Source organism: Etheostoma spectabile, chromosome 18, assembly GCF_008692095.1.
Source record: "Etheostoma spectabile isolate EspeVRDwgs_2016 chromosome 18, UIUC_Espe_1.0, whole genome shotgun sequence".
In the NCBI taxonomy this organism is placed as follows: domain Eukaryota; kingdom Metazoa; phylum Chordata; class Actinopteri; order Perciformes; family Percidae; genus Etheostoma; species Etheostoma spectabile.
Genome location: NC_045750.1, coordinates 2,415,516 through 2,429,912, shown reverse-complemented (window position 1 = coordinate 2,429,912; position 14,397 = coordinate 2,415,516). Strand labels below are relative to the sequence as shown.

At 40.7% G+C, this 14,397-nt stretch overlaps 2 protein-coding genes across 3 annotated transcripts in view; one reads left to right on the top strand and one right to left on the bottom strand.

Moving 5' to 3' along the window:
• Positions 1-5,226, top strand: part of gtf3c2 (general transcription factor IIIC, polypeptide 2, beta) — a 29,699-nt gene extending 24,473 nt beyond the window's left edge. For both annotated transcript variants that reach the window (XM_032542726.1, XM_032542725.1), the window contains exons 19-20: positions 485-592; positions 2,664-5,226. In XM_032542726.1, coding sequence (XP_032398617.1) covers positions 485-592; positions 2,664-2,864 — 309 coding nt within the window. In that variant the 3' untranslated portion in view covers positions 2,865-5,226. The remainder of the gene's footprint in view (positions 1-484; positions 593-2,663) is intronic.
• Positions 5,227-10,528: 5,302 nt separating this feature from the next.
• The window catches only part of slc30a2 (solute carrier family 30 member 2), a 22,664-nt gene continuing 18,795 nt past the window's right edge, over positions 10,529-14,397 (bottom strand). The window contains exons 7-8 of the mRNA XM_032543546.1: positions 13,836-13,970; positions 10,529-12,552 (exon numbers count right to left, since the gene is read on the bottom strand). Coding sequence (XP_032399437.1) covers positions 12,407-12,552; positions 13,836-13,970 — 281 coding nt within the window. The 3' untranslated portion in view covers positions 10,529-12,406. The remainder of the gene's footprint in view (positions 12,553-13,835; positions 13,971-14,397) is intronic.

Genomic DNA, 14,397 nt, shown 5'->3' with positions numbered 1-14,397 from the left:
TGGAGTGAGTCGTTGTGTAAAAACAGGTTATGTCATTTATGTAAAAACGTGGATATTGTCAGGTCTAGTATACAAAGATTTCAATTGAAACCTAGCCCAGGTTTAGGAAACAATTGTGTATTTTTTTGTCATTTTTCTTAATATCCTACAGTATGCTTCCTTTTTCATGTTAATTTGTATTAGTGAAAAGCTGTTGAAGTAGCATTTGGACTCAAAATGGTAATGGTACAAAAGTAAGGATTCATACCCCAGTTTAGGGGTCATGATTCAATGCGAGTTTGGTACAGCAGTAAAATACCCAAATGAATGAGGAGGCATTTCTTTTCATTTATTTTGAACAGACAAAAGTTTAAATCCTCTCGCTGGGGACTAAGCTATCTTTTTTTTTTTTTGTCTGGTAACTCACACACACGCACACACACATATAGATATATATGTATATATATGTGTCGTCATCATAATAATCTTGTCCTCTGACTTTCAGCGGACCTTCAAAGACAGCGAGAAGCAAGCTGTGTGGAAACACATGAAAGACACTGAGGTGAAGAGAAAGCTGAACCTGGATGACTTGCCAATAGCTGCACTACACAAGGTACACACACACACACACACACACACACACACACACACACACACAGACATCAGACCCCTCTTCCAACACAATGTAAGAAAGGAGAGTCGAGAAAGATGAACCCTAGAATGAAAGCGATAGCAGGTGAGAGAGGGAAGCAGAGCCTCCTCCCTGTTCTTTCTCCTCCTCCGATGGGCAGCTATGAAGACGGGCTGAATGTAATGATGTGTAAAATGAGAAAAATGTCACCCTCGGTGGAAGGAGGGAGGGGGGGGAAATGAAAAGCAGCCATTTGAGGATTTGATGTGTTTAATTTTAAGAGGGCCAGAGAGGAGGGTGTCGCTGTGCCCTGTGGGCGGAGATGATGGACGGGCACTTCATGGGACAATCTCCAAAACAAAACGCCTCTGGATTTCTGACTGGCTTTTGTGTCTGAAGGGGATAAATGGATTAGTAAGAGGAAAAAGACTCGGGTAGGAAAGATAAAGAAGAAGAGTCACACCAGGAGGATTTATAGTGATGGAGAGAGGGATAGATAAGCGGCAGTAAAGAAAGGAAGAAGGGTGCAGTGATGATTGACTCGCTGAGAGCTACAGCTGACTCACTCACAGAGGACAGGAAAAGCAAAAGTGGACAAAAAAACGACGTGAATAAAGGTATTATTAGTTTATAATAACAATAACTCAAGTAGAAGTAAAAGTAGTCTAGCAACGCTGACATGATATGTGGAGTCCCTCAGGGATCAATACTCCATTGATCTTCAGCTTGTACACGTTGGCTCAATGCGACATCTTCCACAAACATATTACGCTGATGACACGGAGTTATACCTGTCCTTGTTCTTAAGACTTAAAGGGATATAGTGGGGGGTATAAGAGGTTCTTATCTATGGTAGATGTATTACGTAGAGTTGGGTACTGAAAGCTCGGTTTATAATTGACTGGTATTTATTTCCCCGGAACAAATGACGCAGATTGCAGTGCCTCATTACCATGTCAATTATATATCTGCGTTGCACTCTGGTGCTCCGAAACAGACATTAAAGGCAACAGAAGCATCACTGCACGTGACGCTAGTTAACACTACACTTAAAGAAAGGTACATAGTCGTTTTTATCCACTGGGGAAATTTGTTTTCACAGTATGTACAGGGCCTCACAGATATACATACATACATACATACATACATACATACATGCATGCATGCATGCATGCATGCATACATACATACATACATACATACATACATACATACATACGTACGTACAAATACAGTAAACATTGACACAGAAATACGGTTAAAATGCTGAAAGCTAAACGTTTTTAAACTGTGGCTGTATTTCATCATTATTAAAGGGATAGTTTGGGGTGTGGTTGTCTGAGCTCCTTCTCCATAGTCAGTGTATTATGTACAGTAGAAGACCGTCGGTTTAGAGAAGCAGACCGGGGCAGCAGCTAAACGTATTTTACACCTTAGAAAAAAATGCCCACTTAAAAAAATCATTGTCAGCTTAAGTGCCCACTATATTAAAACTGATTCCCCAGCTTTTTGGGGTGGCAGTAACTCAGTCCGTAGGGAGTTGGGTTGGGAACCGGAGGGTCACTGGTTCAGGTCCCCGTATGGACCAAAAAGTACGGCGTGTGGATTAGTGGCTGGAGAGATGCCAGTTCACCTCCTGGGCACTGCCAGGTGCTCTTGAGCAAGGCACCGTACCCCCCCCCCCAACCGCTCAGGGCGCTGGTTCAGCTGGCAGCCCCCCCATTCTGACAGCTCTTTCTGACACGGTAGAGTTTTTTAGTTTGCAGAATCTCTTAACTTGATAGTTATGAGAATATGAACCAGGTTGAAAATATTGGAGTTGACCTCTGGTGACCAGCTGCTACGGAAGAGGATTAGGGCCACATGTGAAAAAAATGTATTGAGTTCAGAAACTTTATTTTCAGAGTTCTGATATTAATCTCAGATCTCAAATACATCTTTGACATGTGGACCTAACCCTTTACCGTAAGCTGAATAGTGTGAAGATAGTGTAAAGATAGTGTGAGCAAATCTTTTTTTTTGTTTAGTAAAATCATCTCCCTCCTCTCCTCAGGTGCGTTTCAACCCGAACATGTGCTGCCATACCTGGGTGGTGTCCGCGGGCCAGACGGGGCTGGTCCGACTCAACTGTCTGAGGACTATGATCACCTCTCACGCCAAGAAGATAATAAGCGAGAACCAGGCCCAGTTCAACGCTCTGTACTCTCCAAAAGAGCAGGAGAAGGCCAACCAGACTGGGACAGACGAGCTATAGCAAGAGTTCAGAATCACAAGGTGGATCACAAAAACACAAAGCCTGCAAAAAGTTTTTTTAAGAATGATAAAAAAAGAACTATACATATTTCATCAGCACCTACTGTATACTGTATACATTTTCTGTTTTTCAACTGGGTTTAATACTGTTTTAAGTGTTTAAAGGCCAGCGATGATATCAAACAATGGTTGATTTGCGGGTTTTATGGCATTTCTTCAACAACAGTATCAATAATACTCTTTCATGAACTCTGACCCTGTTGTTCAAATTCTGCCTGGATTTGCTCCAGGTTAATTGAGAACCACAGGTAAGAGTTTCCATCTACAACCTCACCACCTCCACGCTCTTAAGCTTTAGTTTCCACAGACTGAACACATTATACATAGCTCCAAATTATCATCTAGAGTTACAGTTTATTTGCTTCCAAGAAGTTTCAAGAGCTGGCAATTGGTGCCTTGCCTAAATGTATCACTATTAGCATTTTCCACTTTTATTATTGAGAGTATTGATTCCAAATGGGTCAAGTGGGGTTTTCAGTTTCTCCAGTTTCTCTTATTTGGCATACACATTGCCAACATGGCAGTATATCCATTCTATATATACAACAACTTGAAATTTTAATTATCAGCTATAAAACCAACTTCTCTCAGGAACAGTAATCAATACCTCTAGTTTTTTTTTTTAATTGATGACAACTAAACAAAATCTTGTTTTTGCTGACCGCCATTGGTTACAGTTGTGTAGAGCGATGTAGACGTGTACTTCAGGGTGTGTCGGTACGATGTGACATCACTTTAGGGTGTGGTTACAGATGCAACAGACTTGAATCTTTTGTTTTTTGTTTTTATTCTAAAAAAAGTGAATACATTCAAAGTACCAACAACAGGAATCCTATTTATTTCTACTTCTGTTCTAATGCAAAGCAGACGTTACTCATTTGTTTTCTATTTGTCACTATTTGGTGCAGAAGTCCAAGCGACAGTGTTTCTGATCACAACATGAAAGATATGAAGGACTGAGTTGCAAAATGTGAGAAACTGGGTAAACTTAAAGCCTTCAGGCCTTGTCTCGTAACTTATTTTAGCAAAGTTATTATTTTGTAATCCGCAAGACATTCCACAGTTTGTTTATTTGTGTCCGCAGCAACGAGCAGACGTTGTTTCATTTTTATTTTCTTCTTCTTCTTCTTCTTTTTTTTTTACTGTGCCTTAAAGATAACCTTTCTAATTTTGACCCCATAAGTTTCAAAACATCAACCGCCAGTTGGGAAACATTGTAACTATAAAGGAATAGTTCACCAAAACAAAATATATAAATAGTTTACAGTACTAACGTCCCTGTGGGCGCCTACATGAAGACGGGAAAACAGGTCATTAAACGTCGGACAAAACGTTCCTTCCTGCGCAACATTATCCAAGTGTCCAAACACGGAAATCCAAACACAACTTCTGTATTTTTTGCTTAACTATTGCTAAACAAAGCATATTTGAATTATCTTTCGGTGACTGGGAAATGCGTTGTTTAGCAATAGTTCAGCAAAAATAGTTGTTTGGATTTCCACTAATTGATACAAGACACTCGGATAATGCTGCACAGGACGTCTTTTCGAGGCTTTATAACCTCTTTTTTTTTAACAGAAATGTTTTCATTTTTCGGGGCTCCTCTATCCTGAAAGCCATTTGCTAAAGAAAACTTTTTTCTGGGACCAAAGAGAGCGAGGCACGAGGTGAGTACTACTGTGTACACAATCTATATAGTTTTTGTGTGAACTACTCCTTTAAAGCTATTTGTAATTGCAAATTCTCTCTTGTATCATGTCAAGAACAACTCAGGCTATAACTGAGGGGAAATACTTGAAACTTTTTTTAATTGCAACAGCTGGATGTAATCTTTATAAATGACAGATTGTAGACTTTTTTCATTATTCTTTTATTTACTTGTTGGACATATTCCTGCTGTTGTTCTGATTCAAAGGTTTTGATTAGTTATTTAAGAATTAGAACAGCTGCACTGTGACGTGACCTAATTTATTGGTCAGTGTCTACAAAACAAATTGGAAAGTGTCGCTGTTGTTTACAGCCGCAGCTGTCTCTTTTTTAGAGGTTGTGTAAAGTGTGTTTTCCTCTAAGTTAAATTAGGGGATTAAAATGTCGGACTTGTTTAGTTTCTTTCAATTACAAATCTCATCGGCAGTTTCAGAATGATGGTGAGTAATAATGATCATAAAAGCATCAAAATGTGCAGCGCTTACTCTTGTGGTGTTTTCCTCTTTTGTTATTTTTGAAATGTCACGCATAATAAATGTTTTTGTAACAGAAAAATATTTGAATCAATATAAAATAAAGTCGAGGGTGAAAGTTCACTCGCAGTTTTAGCTGTTTTGGAGCTTTTGATCATATCTCATGATTCTCATCAGCGAGCGGAGTCGAAAGCATTAGATGTTCAAATGTCCATCCATCCATCTTCATCCGCTGATCCGGTATCGGGTCTGGGGGGAGCAGCTCCAGCAGGGGACCCCAGACTTCCCTTTCCCGAGCCACGTTAACCAGCTCCGACTGGGGGATCCCGAGGCGTTCTCAGGCCAGGTTGGAGATATGATCCCTCCACCTAGTCCTGGGTCTCCCCCGAGGCCTCCTCCAAGTGGACGTGCCTGGACCACCTTCCTAGGGACCCCCCCCCCAGTAGGCATCCTCACCAGATGTCCAAACCACCTCAACTACTGGCTCCTTTTGACGTGAAGGAGCAGCGGCTCTACTCCTAGCTCCTCTCGGAGGACTGAGCTTCTCACCCAAACTCTGAGGGAGATCCAGCCCCCCCTCCTGAGGAAACCCATTTCGTCCGCTTGTACCCTGGATCTTGTTCTTTCGGTCCTGACCCAGCCTTCATGACCATTGGTGAGGGTAGGAACGAACACTGACCGGTAGATCGAGAGCTTCGCCCCTATTTGTCACAACGGTGCGATAAACTGAATGTAATACCCCCCCCGCTCCGATTCTCCGACCAATCTCCTGCTCCATGGTCCCCTCACTCATATTTAAACTCCTTCACTTGGGATGTTCAAATGTTGAAATTGTATATTTTCCCCCAAACTACTGAGGAAAAGTAGTCCCTGACTGCAAAAATCCCTACGTGACCTGGATGCTCGCATGTCGCTGAGGTCGGTAACAACTGAGTGATGGACATGATTCGAACAAATTCCATCGAGTCACCCTAAATTTGGATTGAAATTGATCAACTATTCCCCCCCCCCTTCGCCCGAGCGGGAAAGCAACATGCAGCTGGCATTCTATCTTGTCCCTTGCACTGGCTTATCTTTACAAGGTCACGCCGATGGACTGAACTTCTTACCAACACCGACATTCTGACGTGATACACTCGCACACACAACTCATTCTCACACACACACACACCAAACACTCCCCACCCGATCCAGCCCCATATCCGTATGACTGCCTCGCTTCTTTCTTTCTTGTGTTTCTCTCAGCCTCAAATCCATGGTCAAGGCCAGGCTGACCTGAGTTGATTTTGCACAGCGCTGACAGTCTGTCTCATATTTCACACACACACACACACACACACACACACACTCCCATAGTCAAGGCCGAACTGAACTGAGCTGTTTTTCAACAACCCATACAGTTGGTGTCTCATACTTACCATACACACACACACACACACATGTTGTGCTATCAGCATATATCTAGCTATCTGCATATATCCTTTTCAGAGTGCATGTGGCGGCGCTTTCACTAGCTGTGGCTCGGAGGCTTTCTAAACTCTCTATAAACTGCATTTCGTTGCATTGTACCTGTACATGTGTGATGACAATAAAGTTGAATCTAATCTAATCTAAAACACAAATTATGTCTATCTATCTGCTGATGAAGATCATGTCATCAAGCCCCAGAACCAGCCTAGGGTCACCAAATCATTTAAACCCACTTCCCTTGTTATCACATGTTTTACTCATTTATATACTCATTTTAACCAACAACACAATCTTTTCCTGAACCTTACCGAGTAGTTTTTTATTTTTTATTAACGTCAACCACGTGTTTAAAACCAATGAGTTGGGAATGAGAACCGAGCGTTAAAGCTCCCCCATGAGGAATTATTTTAAAGGGATAGAACTTAGCCCCCATCCCTACTGAACGCAGTTGCTAGTAGCCAAGGAGGATTAACCCTCATGTTGTCCTTGGGTCAAATTGCCCCGTTTTCCTATGTCAAAGTTATTTTTAATTCCCCAAAATAACATGATTCCACACAACGCTCTCTGACAAGTACAAATTAATTATTTTAAATTAATTTTTGGGGTGTCTAATTCAATTTTATAGCATTTGGAGAAAAAAAAAAATGTTTTTGAAATAGTATTGAGTAAAAGTTGACATATCCCAGTCTGTGATTATCCGTCAACATCCATTCCTTTAAGCTACATTGAGTCACCGGACATCTCCAAAATAATAATCCAGCCTCTGTCCGTCATCTGCATTCTTTTATTTCACTTTACAAAAAAAAACACTTGCCACACATAAAAATGAAATATCAAACATCACAGACGTGACGTGGATGTATGCAACGTCACCATAACACGTAGACAAATAGGACTGATTGTGCAAGGGAGGAAAATGTATTTACACATGTCTACACACAACTTTTACACAGAAAATACACAATATTTGACATATTTACAACAGTCACACAAGGAATAATTGTCACGGACAGCAAAAGCACAACAAGAGCATTCTCAGACGTTAGACTTCCATAGTGAACAAACAGGAAGTGGGTTTTTATGAATGAAATTTACTATAAAGAAAGGTTGTGGCTCCAGTTGAACACGGCAGCCTGTAAAGGAGAACGTCAGTATGCATTTATATAAACGAGTACAATAAAATGCTTTTGTCTTTATTACATTCACTTTGTTTTTTATATTGGGTCCATATATATAGTCTCAGTTTGCATTATTTCAAAAAGATACATGTATTTAAATATACAGGACCTCCTTAAAAATTGGTGAAAATATAGAATTTGAAAGACGATATCTTTTCTTTGATTAATCCTCCGCATGGCGTATCAACACTCTGATTGGCAGTTGAACGAGAAACTTCTTACTGTACGTGATATTGAATAACAGCTAACAACCATGCAAGTATTTGGATCAGAACGGCCGCCGAGTAGGCGTTGGCAATGCACGTTGTCCTTTCTTTCGGAGCAACTAATGACATCAACACTTAGCTGGGAAACATTACACGCGTGTCAACTGGCTCGTTGGCGCTTCACATGGCTGCAAAATGATTCTGCTTCATCAAGTCCAAAGCATTGGCTGATACCGGCCTAAACTGGCTGGTTTTAGTGGTCCCCAGAAATCCTAATGATGGTACTGAGACCATGACCACGGGGATGCTGGCTGCTGAGAGGCTGACGCTGAGCTGCAGTGATTCAGGGAGCAGGAGGAGGTGCATAGCTTGAAAAGCAGGAAGCTTGACTCTGTTGCTTTATGTATCGCTGCGTAGATGGCAGTGAGCTTCTTGGCAAGGCTGCTTTAACTTTGTATAAAGAAGTATAGTATAAGCAATGAATGGTTTTAACCCTCATGTTGTCCTCGGGCCAAATTGACCTGTTGTCCTATATCATGTATGTTCTTTTTAATTCCCCCAAATAACATGATTGATTCCACCCAACGCTCTTTCGCAAGTACAAATCTCTACTTTCATTAATTTTGGGGTGTCTTATTCAATTTTATAGCATTTGAAAAACAAATTGAAGTGTTTTTGAAATAGTATTGAGTAAAAGTTGACATATTCCAGTCTGTGATTATCCATCAACATCCATTCCTTTAATTTTAGTCTAAATAATTCCTAATTTCTGCTTTTCTAACTCAAACATTAGGTATAATTTCCTAAAAAAATTAGGTTTATTGACCATGAATTCCAAAAATAACTATGAAACTAATGTTTATAAGTTAGTGTTACATATTGTTGAACGTCAAAACAGTGACAAACACTGAAAAAAGGGAGAAAAACGTTAGAGTAAAAAACATTGATTAAAAAGCGTCAACAAAAGTGTTGATTTTCAAATTTGACGGGAAGACAACACAAGGGTTAAAATGGGAGTTATAGTGTCGGGATTTACATGAGCTGAAGTGCCCAGAGAGGGAGGTGAGGTGTCATTCAACAGATGTGTGTGTTGTGTAGAGAAGAAAAAAAAAGTAATCAAGATTTTTTTCATTTTCAAAGTCTTAAGCGAGTTGGCCCTGCCGCATGCTCCTGTTACCTTTTTGAGGGCTTTTAATTTGAAAGTCCAGCTTTGTCCAGGATGGATGGATGGATGGATGGATGGATGGATGATGGATGGTGGGTGGGTGGATGGATGGATCTGAAACTAATTGCCCGACTGAAGGACTAATTTTTTCACCCTCAGACCTGAATGTCTGACAGTTGTAACTAAATGCTTCTTCAGGCTGATGCTGTCCACTATTTGGCGAACCCTTCGCACCGTGACGCACATTAAATACACAACTGAGCGTAAAGACGAGTGAAACCAAGGATGCCTGCAACACAACAAAATTGTCAAAGAAACTACCACCAATAAAAAAAATAGCCCTAAACCAGTTCAGTTTCAAGGCTGTTGGTATCTTAAAAAACACCATTTGCATTTCTCCTCATTTCCATGTCCTGTGCTGTAATGTTGCTCAAATCTACACGTCCGCTAATCTAAAATCATCTTTTCCCGACCCTCTGAAATGGAGACTCCTCATCTTTGGCTTGATGTGATAGAACAAAGTACAGTACAGTAGAGAGATCGGTCGAGTTAACGTTTAGCTGCATTATTAGATATAAGACAGACACGTGTACAGTGCAGTGAATGTATAAAGGTATTAGCACAGTTTAGGTTCGGTGCTGTTGGTTTTAAGACCAGTGTGAGGGTAGAACTGCACCAAAACAACACTTTTCTACCTTAAAGGACATAACGCTTTAGTTTGCCTCCAAATCAAAAGGTTTGCAGGTCCATGAGATTGGAAATTTCTTATTTTATGTGTAACAAATTGACACTAACGCCATGACTATCGCTTGGTGTATCCATTGGTCTTCTATTCATTTTGACAGCTGCTGTTTCAGATCCACTTGGATACAAAGCTTCCATTTTTTTTGTGAATTAAAATGCGTCAAAAACGGTTTCAAACGGTTAATCATCCCATACTTAACCAATTCTCATTGGTTTTTAATGACATTGACCAATTAGCCAGCTATTTTTTAGAGGATTTTCTTTTTTTTAACAATTTTAGAGAGCTATTATTCATGCTTTTCTCCCTTAAAAGACAAGTTGCATAAGTATTGATCGGTATAAGTATTGAAGGATTGATGTCTGCAATGAGTTTATGGCAAGAAATACTCTTTTCTGCAAATAAACTCTTCCAAAATGTGATTTTTTTGACCAGCGAGTGTTGTAGATTCAGGTCTTTTAGCGGAAAGCAGCGTAACAAAAGAAAAAAATGGTCATGCGCTGTAGAGTAAGCGTCTGGTCTTTGGTAAAGTCATCCATGTGTCCCTGGCATGACACGACATCAGGGGCTCCATGCTAATATATTAGCATTTTGCATTACTATGGTTAATAAGAAGTATTATCAGGGAAGATGCCTTCTACATCATAATGTGCTGTTTTTATTATATATACTGTATATGCATTGTTGCTTCATAGTTTTTCCTTCATTGTTATACAGGATTTTATTAGTAGGATTCTGAGTGTCCGTGTGTCCATGTGTATTTATTTATGTATTTAATACTACAACATCCTGCACATAGATTGAGCCCGAGACCTGAGGACTTCCTTTTATTTTATTAGTAGGTGTCTGTTGTAATGTGTATTTACGGTATTTATTCATGTATTTAATACTATAACATCATGTACTTCAGAACATTTAGATTGAGGCCGAGACCTGAGGACTTCCTCTCGTTCTACATGTAGACATGACAGAATGACGATAAAGAACCCTAGACCCTTGAAGTTACAGTAGGAAATAATTAGTAAAGTACTGTACGCATATGTGGTCCTACATCTGGCAGTTTTTCTTAATTTACAGGAAATACTACAAATCAGGCAGTGATTTCAACCAGCAGCAGCTCCTTTTATCCCATTGGGAGAGACTGTAAATAGTAGACCCTAAATATAAACCTTTTGAATATTATTTGAAAGTTTGAGTAATCTAGAAGTCAAACAAAACATAAAAACCCTTCTCTCTTACTTTATCCGTGTCCTATTTCCTACTTTTGTGCTTCAAAAGGGTAAAGATGGACGCCGGCTGCTCCTCTGGGTTTGGTAAGAATGCAATTATTACACAATGGCGTATTACCCAGAACTTCTTGTCTGGACATTTAAGTGCAAGTAAAATGCACTTGTTCTTAATCAACACTGTTACTGAGTTTGTAAAAATGTCTGTAACGTAAACTAGCCGCAAGCTAGAGAGCGAGTCTGGTGAACGAGATTTCACTGTTATTGAAGATTTTTCTCATCCATCTTAAAACGTACTATATGTAATTTCCTCAATCAAAACAATAACAAAAGACGAAGCAGTGCCGTCACTGCAGCGAGCTTCTCCCAGTTAGGATTCCTTCAGCGTTCATCGCTCAGGACGTTTTCACCAGAAGTCAAATTATCAGCAGAAAAACCACTGGATGAAACAGATTTGCTTTAAAATTCTGTTTCTCCAGTGCTGTTCTTCTTGTCTGTGTTTGCTCAGCTTGTTTCTCTGATTACGTAAGATCCAGATGTCCAATGACTAAAATCTTTCATCTGGTTAAAATAGATCACCGAGATCTAAGAGGTGTGTCTTAAAAAATCTAAAAGGTGGAGCTTAAAAATGTGCCTTAAAAACGGAATAAGAAGTCAATTTATTTCTGGCAGACGGCCACAACGCTGACAAAAGGGGTTCGACGCCAGCGACAGGCGACCAACGGCAACGGAGCATTACCTTTAATTTACCTGGGTTTGAGCGTTGTTGGAAACTATTGGATTATGAAACAAAATGCACAGTTGAGTACTGTAATGCAATCTTATGTTTGGGCTCAGAATTTCAGATGTCAATGCGGTGAGATGGAGAGAGGTTATATGGCTCTGGTGTATCATTTTTTTAGGACAGGCTGACATTTTAGAAAAAAACTGTTAGGAGTCTTGTTCTCTTCCTTCTTTTTTTTTAAGTTCTTGATAGATTTCTTTGCAAGCCAGCGCCTGTCCCAGTATGTGGTAAAAGCTCCATACAACCCCTTTTCATTTTTATTTTTAGGACCTTTACGGGGGGACTGAAGGAAGAGTTCAATGTTAGCATGGAGCTCCAGCGTCAGCATGCTGCTACCAACGCACGGATGATTTCGCTGTCATGTGACTTAATGAGCAATACAACAAATTTACCAAAAAACGCTTCTGGCTCCTTTAACAGGAAGCTGCGTTGTGAGTGCAGCTCTCACTGCTCCAGCTCACCCACAGAGAATGCAAAAACAATGGCTGAGCCGCTCCATGGTCCTGGATGTTGGGTCCGGTCTGGTCCCAGATCAGTCACTGGGGTCCTGGCAGTGGGAGCAGTGGCTCATGTCTTCAGAGTAGAGCTCCACCTGGATGGTGATGCTGTGGAACCCAAACTTGGTGTTGAGCAGATGGGTGGCCTCCTGCAGCACAGACTGGGCGTCGGCACCCTCCTCTGACACAAAGTAAGGAAGTGGAAAGGCACACGATGAGACTGCTTTACATTGTTGATCTGCTTTTAGCTCATTTCTACAGTATTCTCTTCTTGGCTCAATAAAGTACTGATGCCTCACTGTAGATTCACACAGAATGTTAAATGATGGATTTTGATGGATATCCAAAACATAATGATGTAGGGTCGTTGTCTCTACCTGATGTGAGTCCAGTGCAGCTTTTTGCACTATGCTCCACATTTAAATAATTTTCTTGATCTCTTCATTGGACTCATGCCTCTATACTGTTCTGTTTGTATGTGTGTATATTTTTTGTTTTTATAAGAATAAAGCTGATTCTGATTCTGATTCTGAGTCGCGCATGCTTCGATTTAAATGGTTTACGGCATAACTGTAATACTGGAATTTGGGAAATCCATAAAATAATAAACTTTTTTCATTACAAACAATTACAGAAGATGGAAATCAATTCAAAAACATTGTAGCTATCTATGGTCGTTTGATTGCTAACGTTTAGCTCAAAACGCCATTCCACTGACAGCCTTTGTTGTGTTTGATGCTAACTTGTAGCTAAGCTAGCAGTCATTTCGAAAGCGTTGTAACTATCTATGATTGATTGATTGCTAACGTTAGCTCTAAACACCATTCCACTGACAGCCTTTGTTGTGTTTGATGCTAACTTGTAGCTAAGCTAGCAGTCATTTCGAAAGCGTTGTAACTATCTATGATTGATTGATTGCTAACGTTAGCTCTAAACACCATTCCACTGATAGCCTTTGTTGTGTTTGATGCTAACTTGTAGCTAGCAGTGAACCAACTTGGTTAAGCAGGTCCATTCTTCCTGTGTTGACGTTACAGAAGTCTCTCGTTAGCATCTAATGAGCTACTTGTCACAAAGTGAGGCACGTGCGACTCAAATCTGCACTCTCCTCACATTGGACAGTGACAGTTGTCATGGAAAGTTGGCAGAACAGGATGGTGGGGGGGGGCGACCCCGTGCCCCCCTTCTAGCCCCGCCCCTGCTTCATACGGACTTGTGGCTTCTATAACAATGCTGTAGCTCCCGCGGTGAGTCTACCTTGGTTGGTTTAGACATTATGGCTAATAATCAAACCCCCTATGGAGAAAATGAGTGGGATTTTCACCTCTGGAACCAATCACACATTTTCAACAATCTGTACAACCCCCCCTCCCCCTCTATCTTTAGACCCTTAATGGTCCGAATAGTTTCCATAGTATTCTTCCTTTCTCATACTCCCTCCCTTAGATCAGTATGTCACGTTACCTATGGCCAGGTGAACCGAGACCAGGGCCTGGCCCAGAGTCAGGGCCCAGAGGTGCAGAGAGTGCATGGACTTCACAGCCTTCACCGACAGCAGCACCTCCTTCACCGAGTTGAACTCGATGCCTTTAGGTGAGCCTGGGAAACAAGAGGCCGTGAATTAATACACAATATTCCCCATGTTATGAGGATAATAAAAGCCTGGTTGTGATATTTTCATACATGTTAATGTACTTCAGTAGTATAATTAGCCAGCGAGGTTTGTATCACCAAATGGCACGTATTACTTTTCAGGTTGTCGCCTTGTCAGACCCTCCTTCACAGCGCTGTTGAGGAGGGTCTGGCAAGTCCACACAGCATTTCGGGATGGGAGAAAAACGTGTTCTGGTTTATTGGCATTTCTTTAAGCCAATCACAATCGTCTTGGGAGTTGCTAAGCGCCGGACACAATGATGGTGGCTCTGTAATATAGCCTAAGGAACTTGTTGGTGGAACATGTGAACGTTCAGAAGTTGTTTTAGTCGTGCAACAGAAAGCTCAGATTGGACAGATAGTCTAGCTAGCT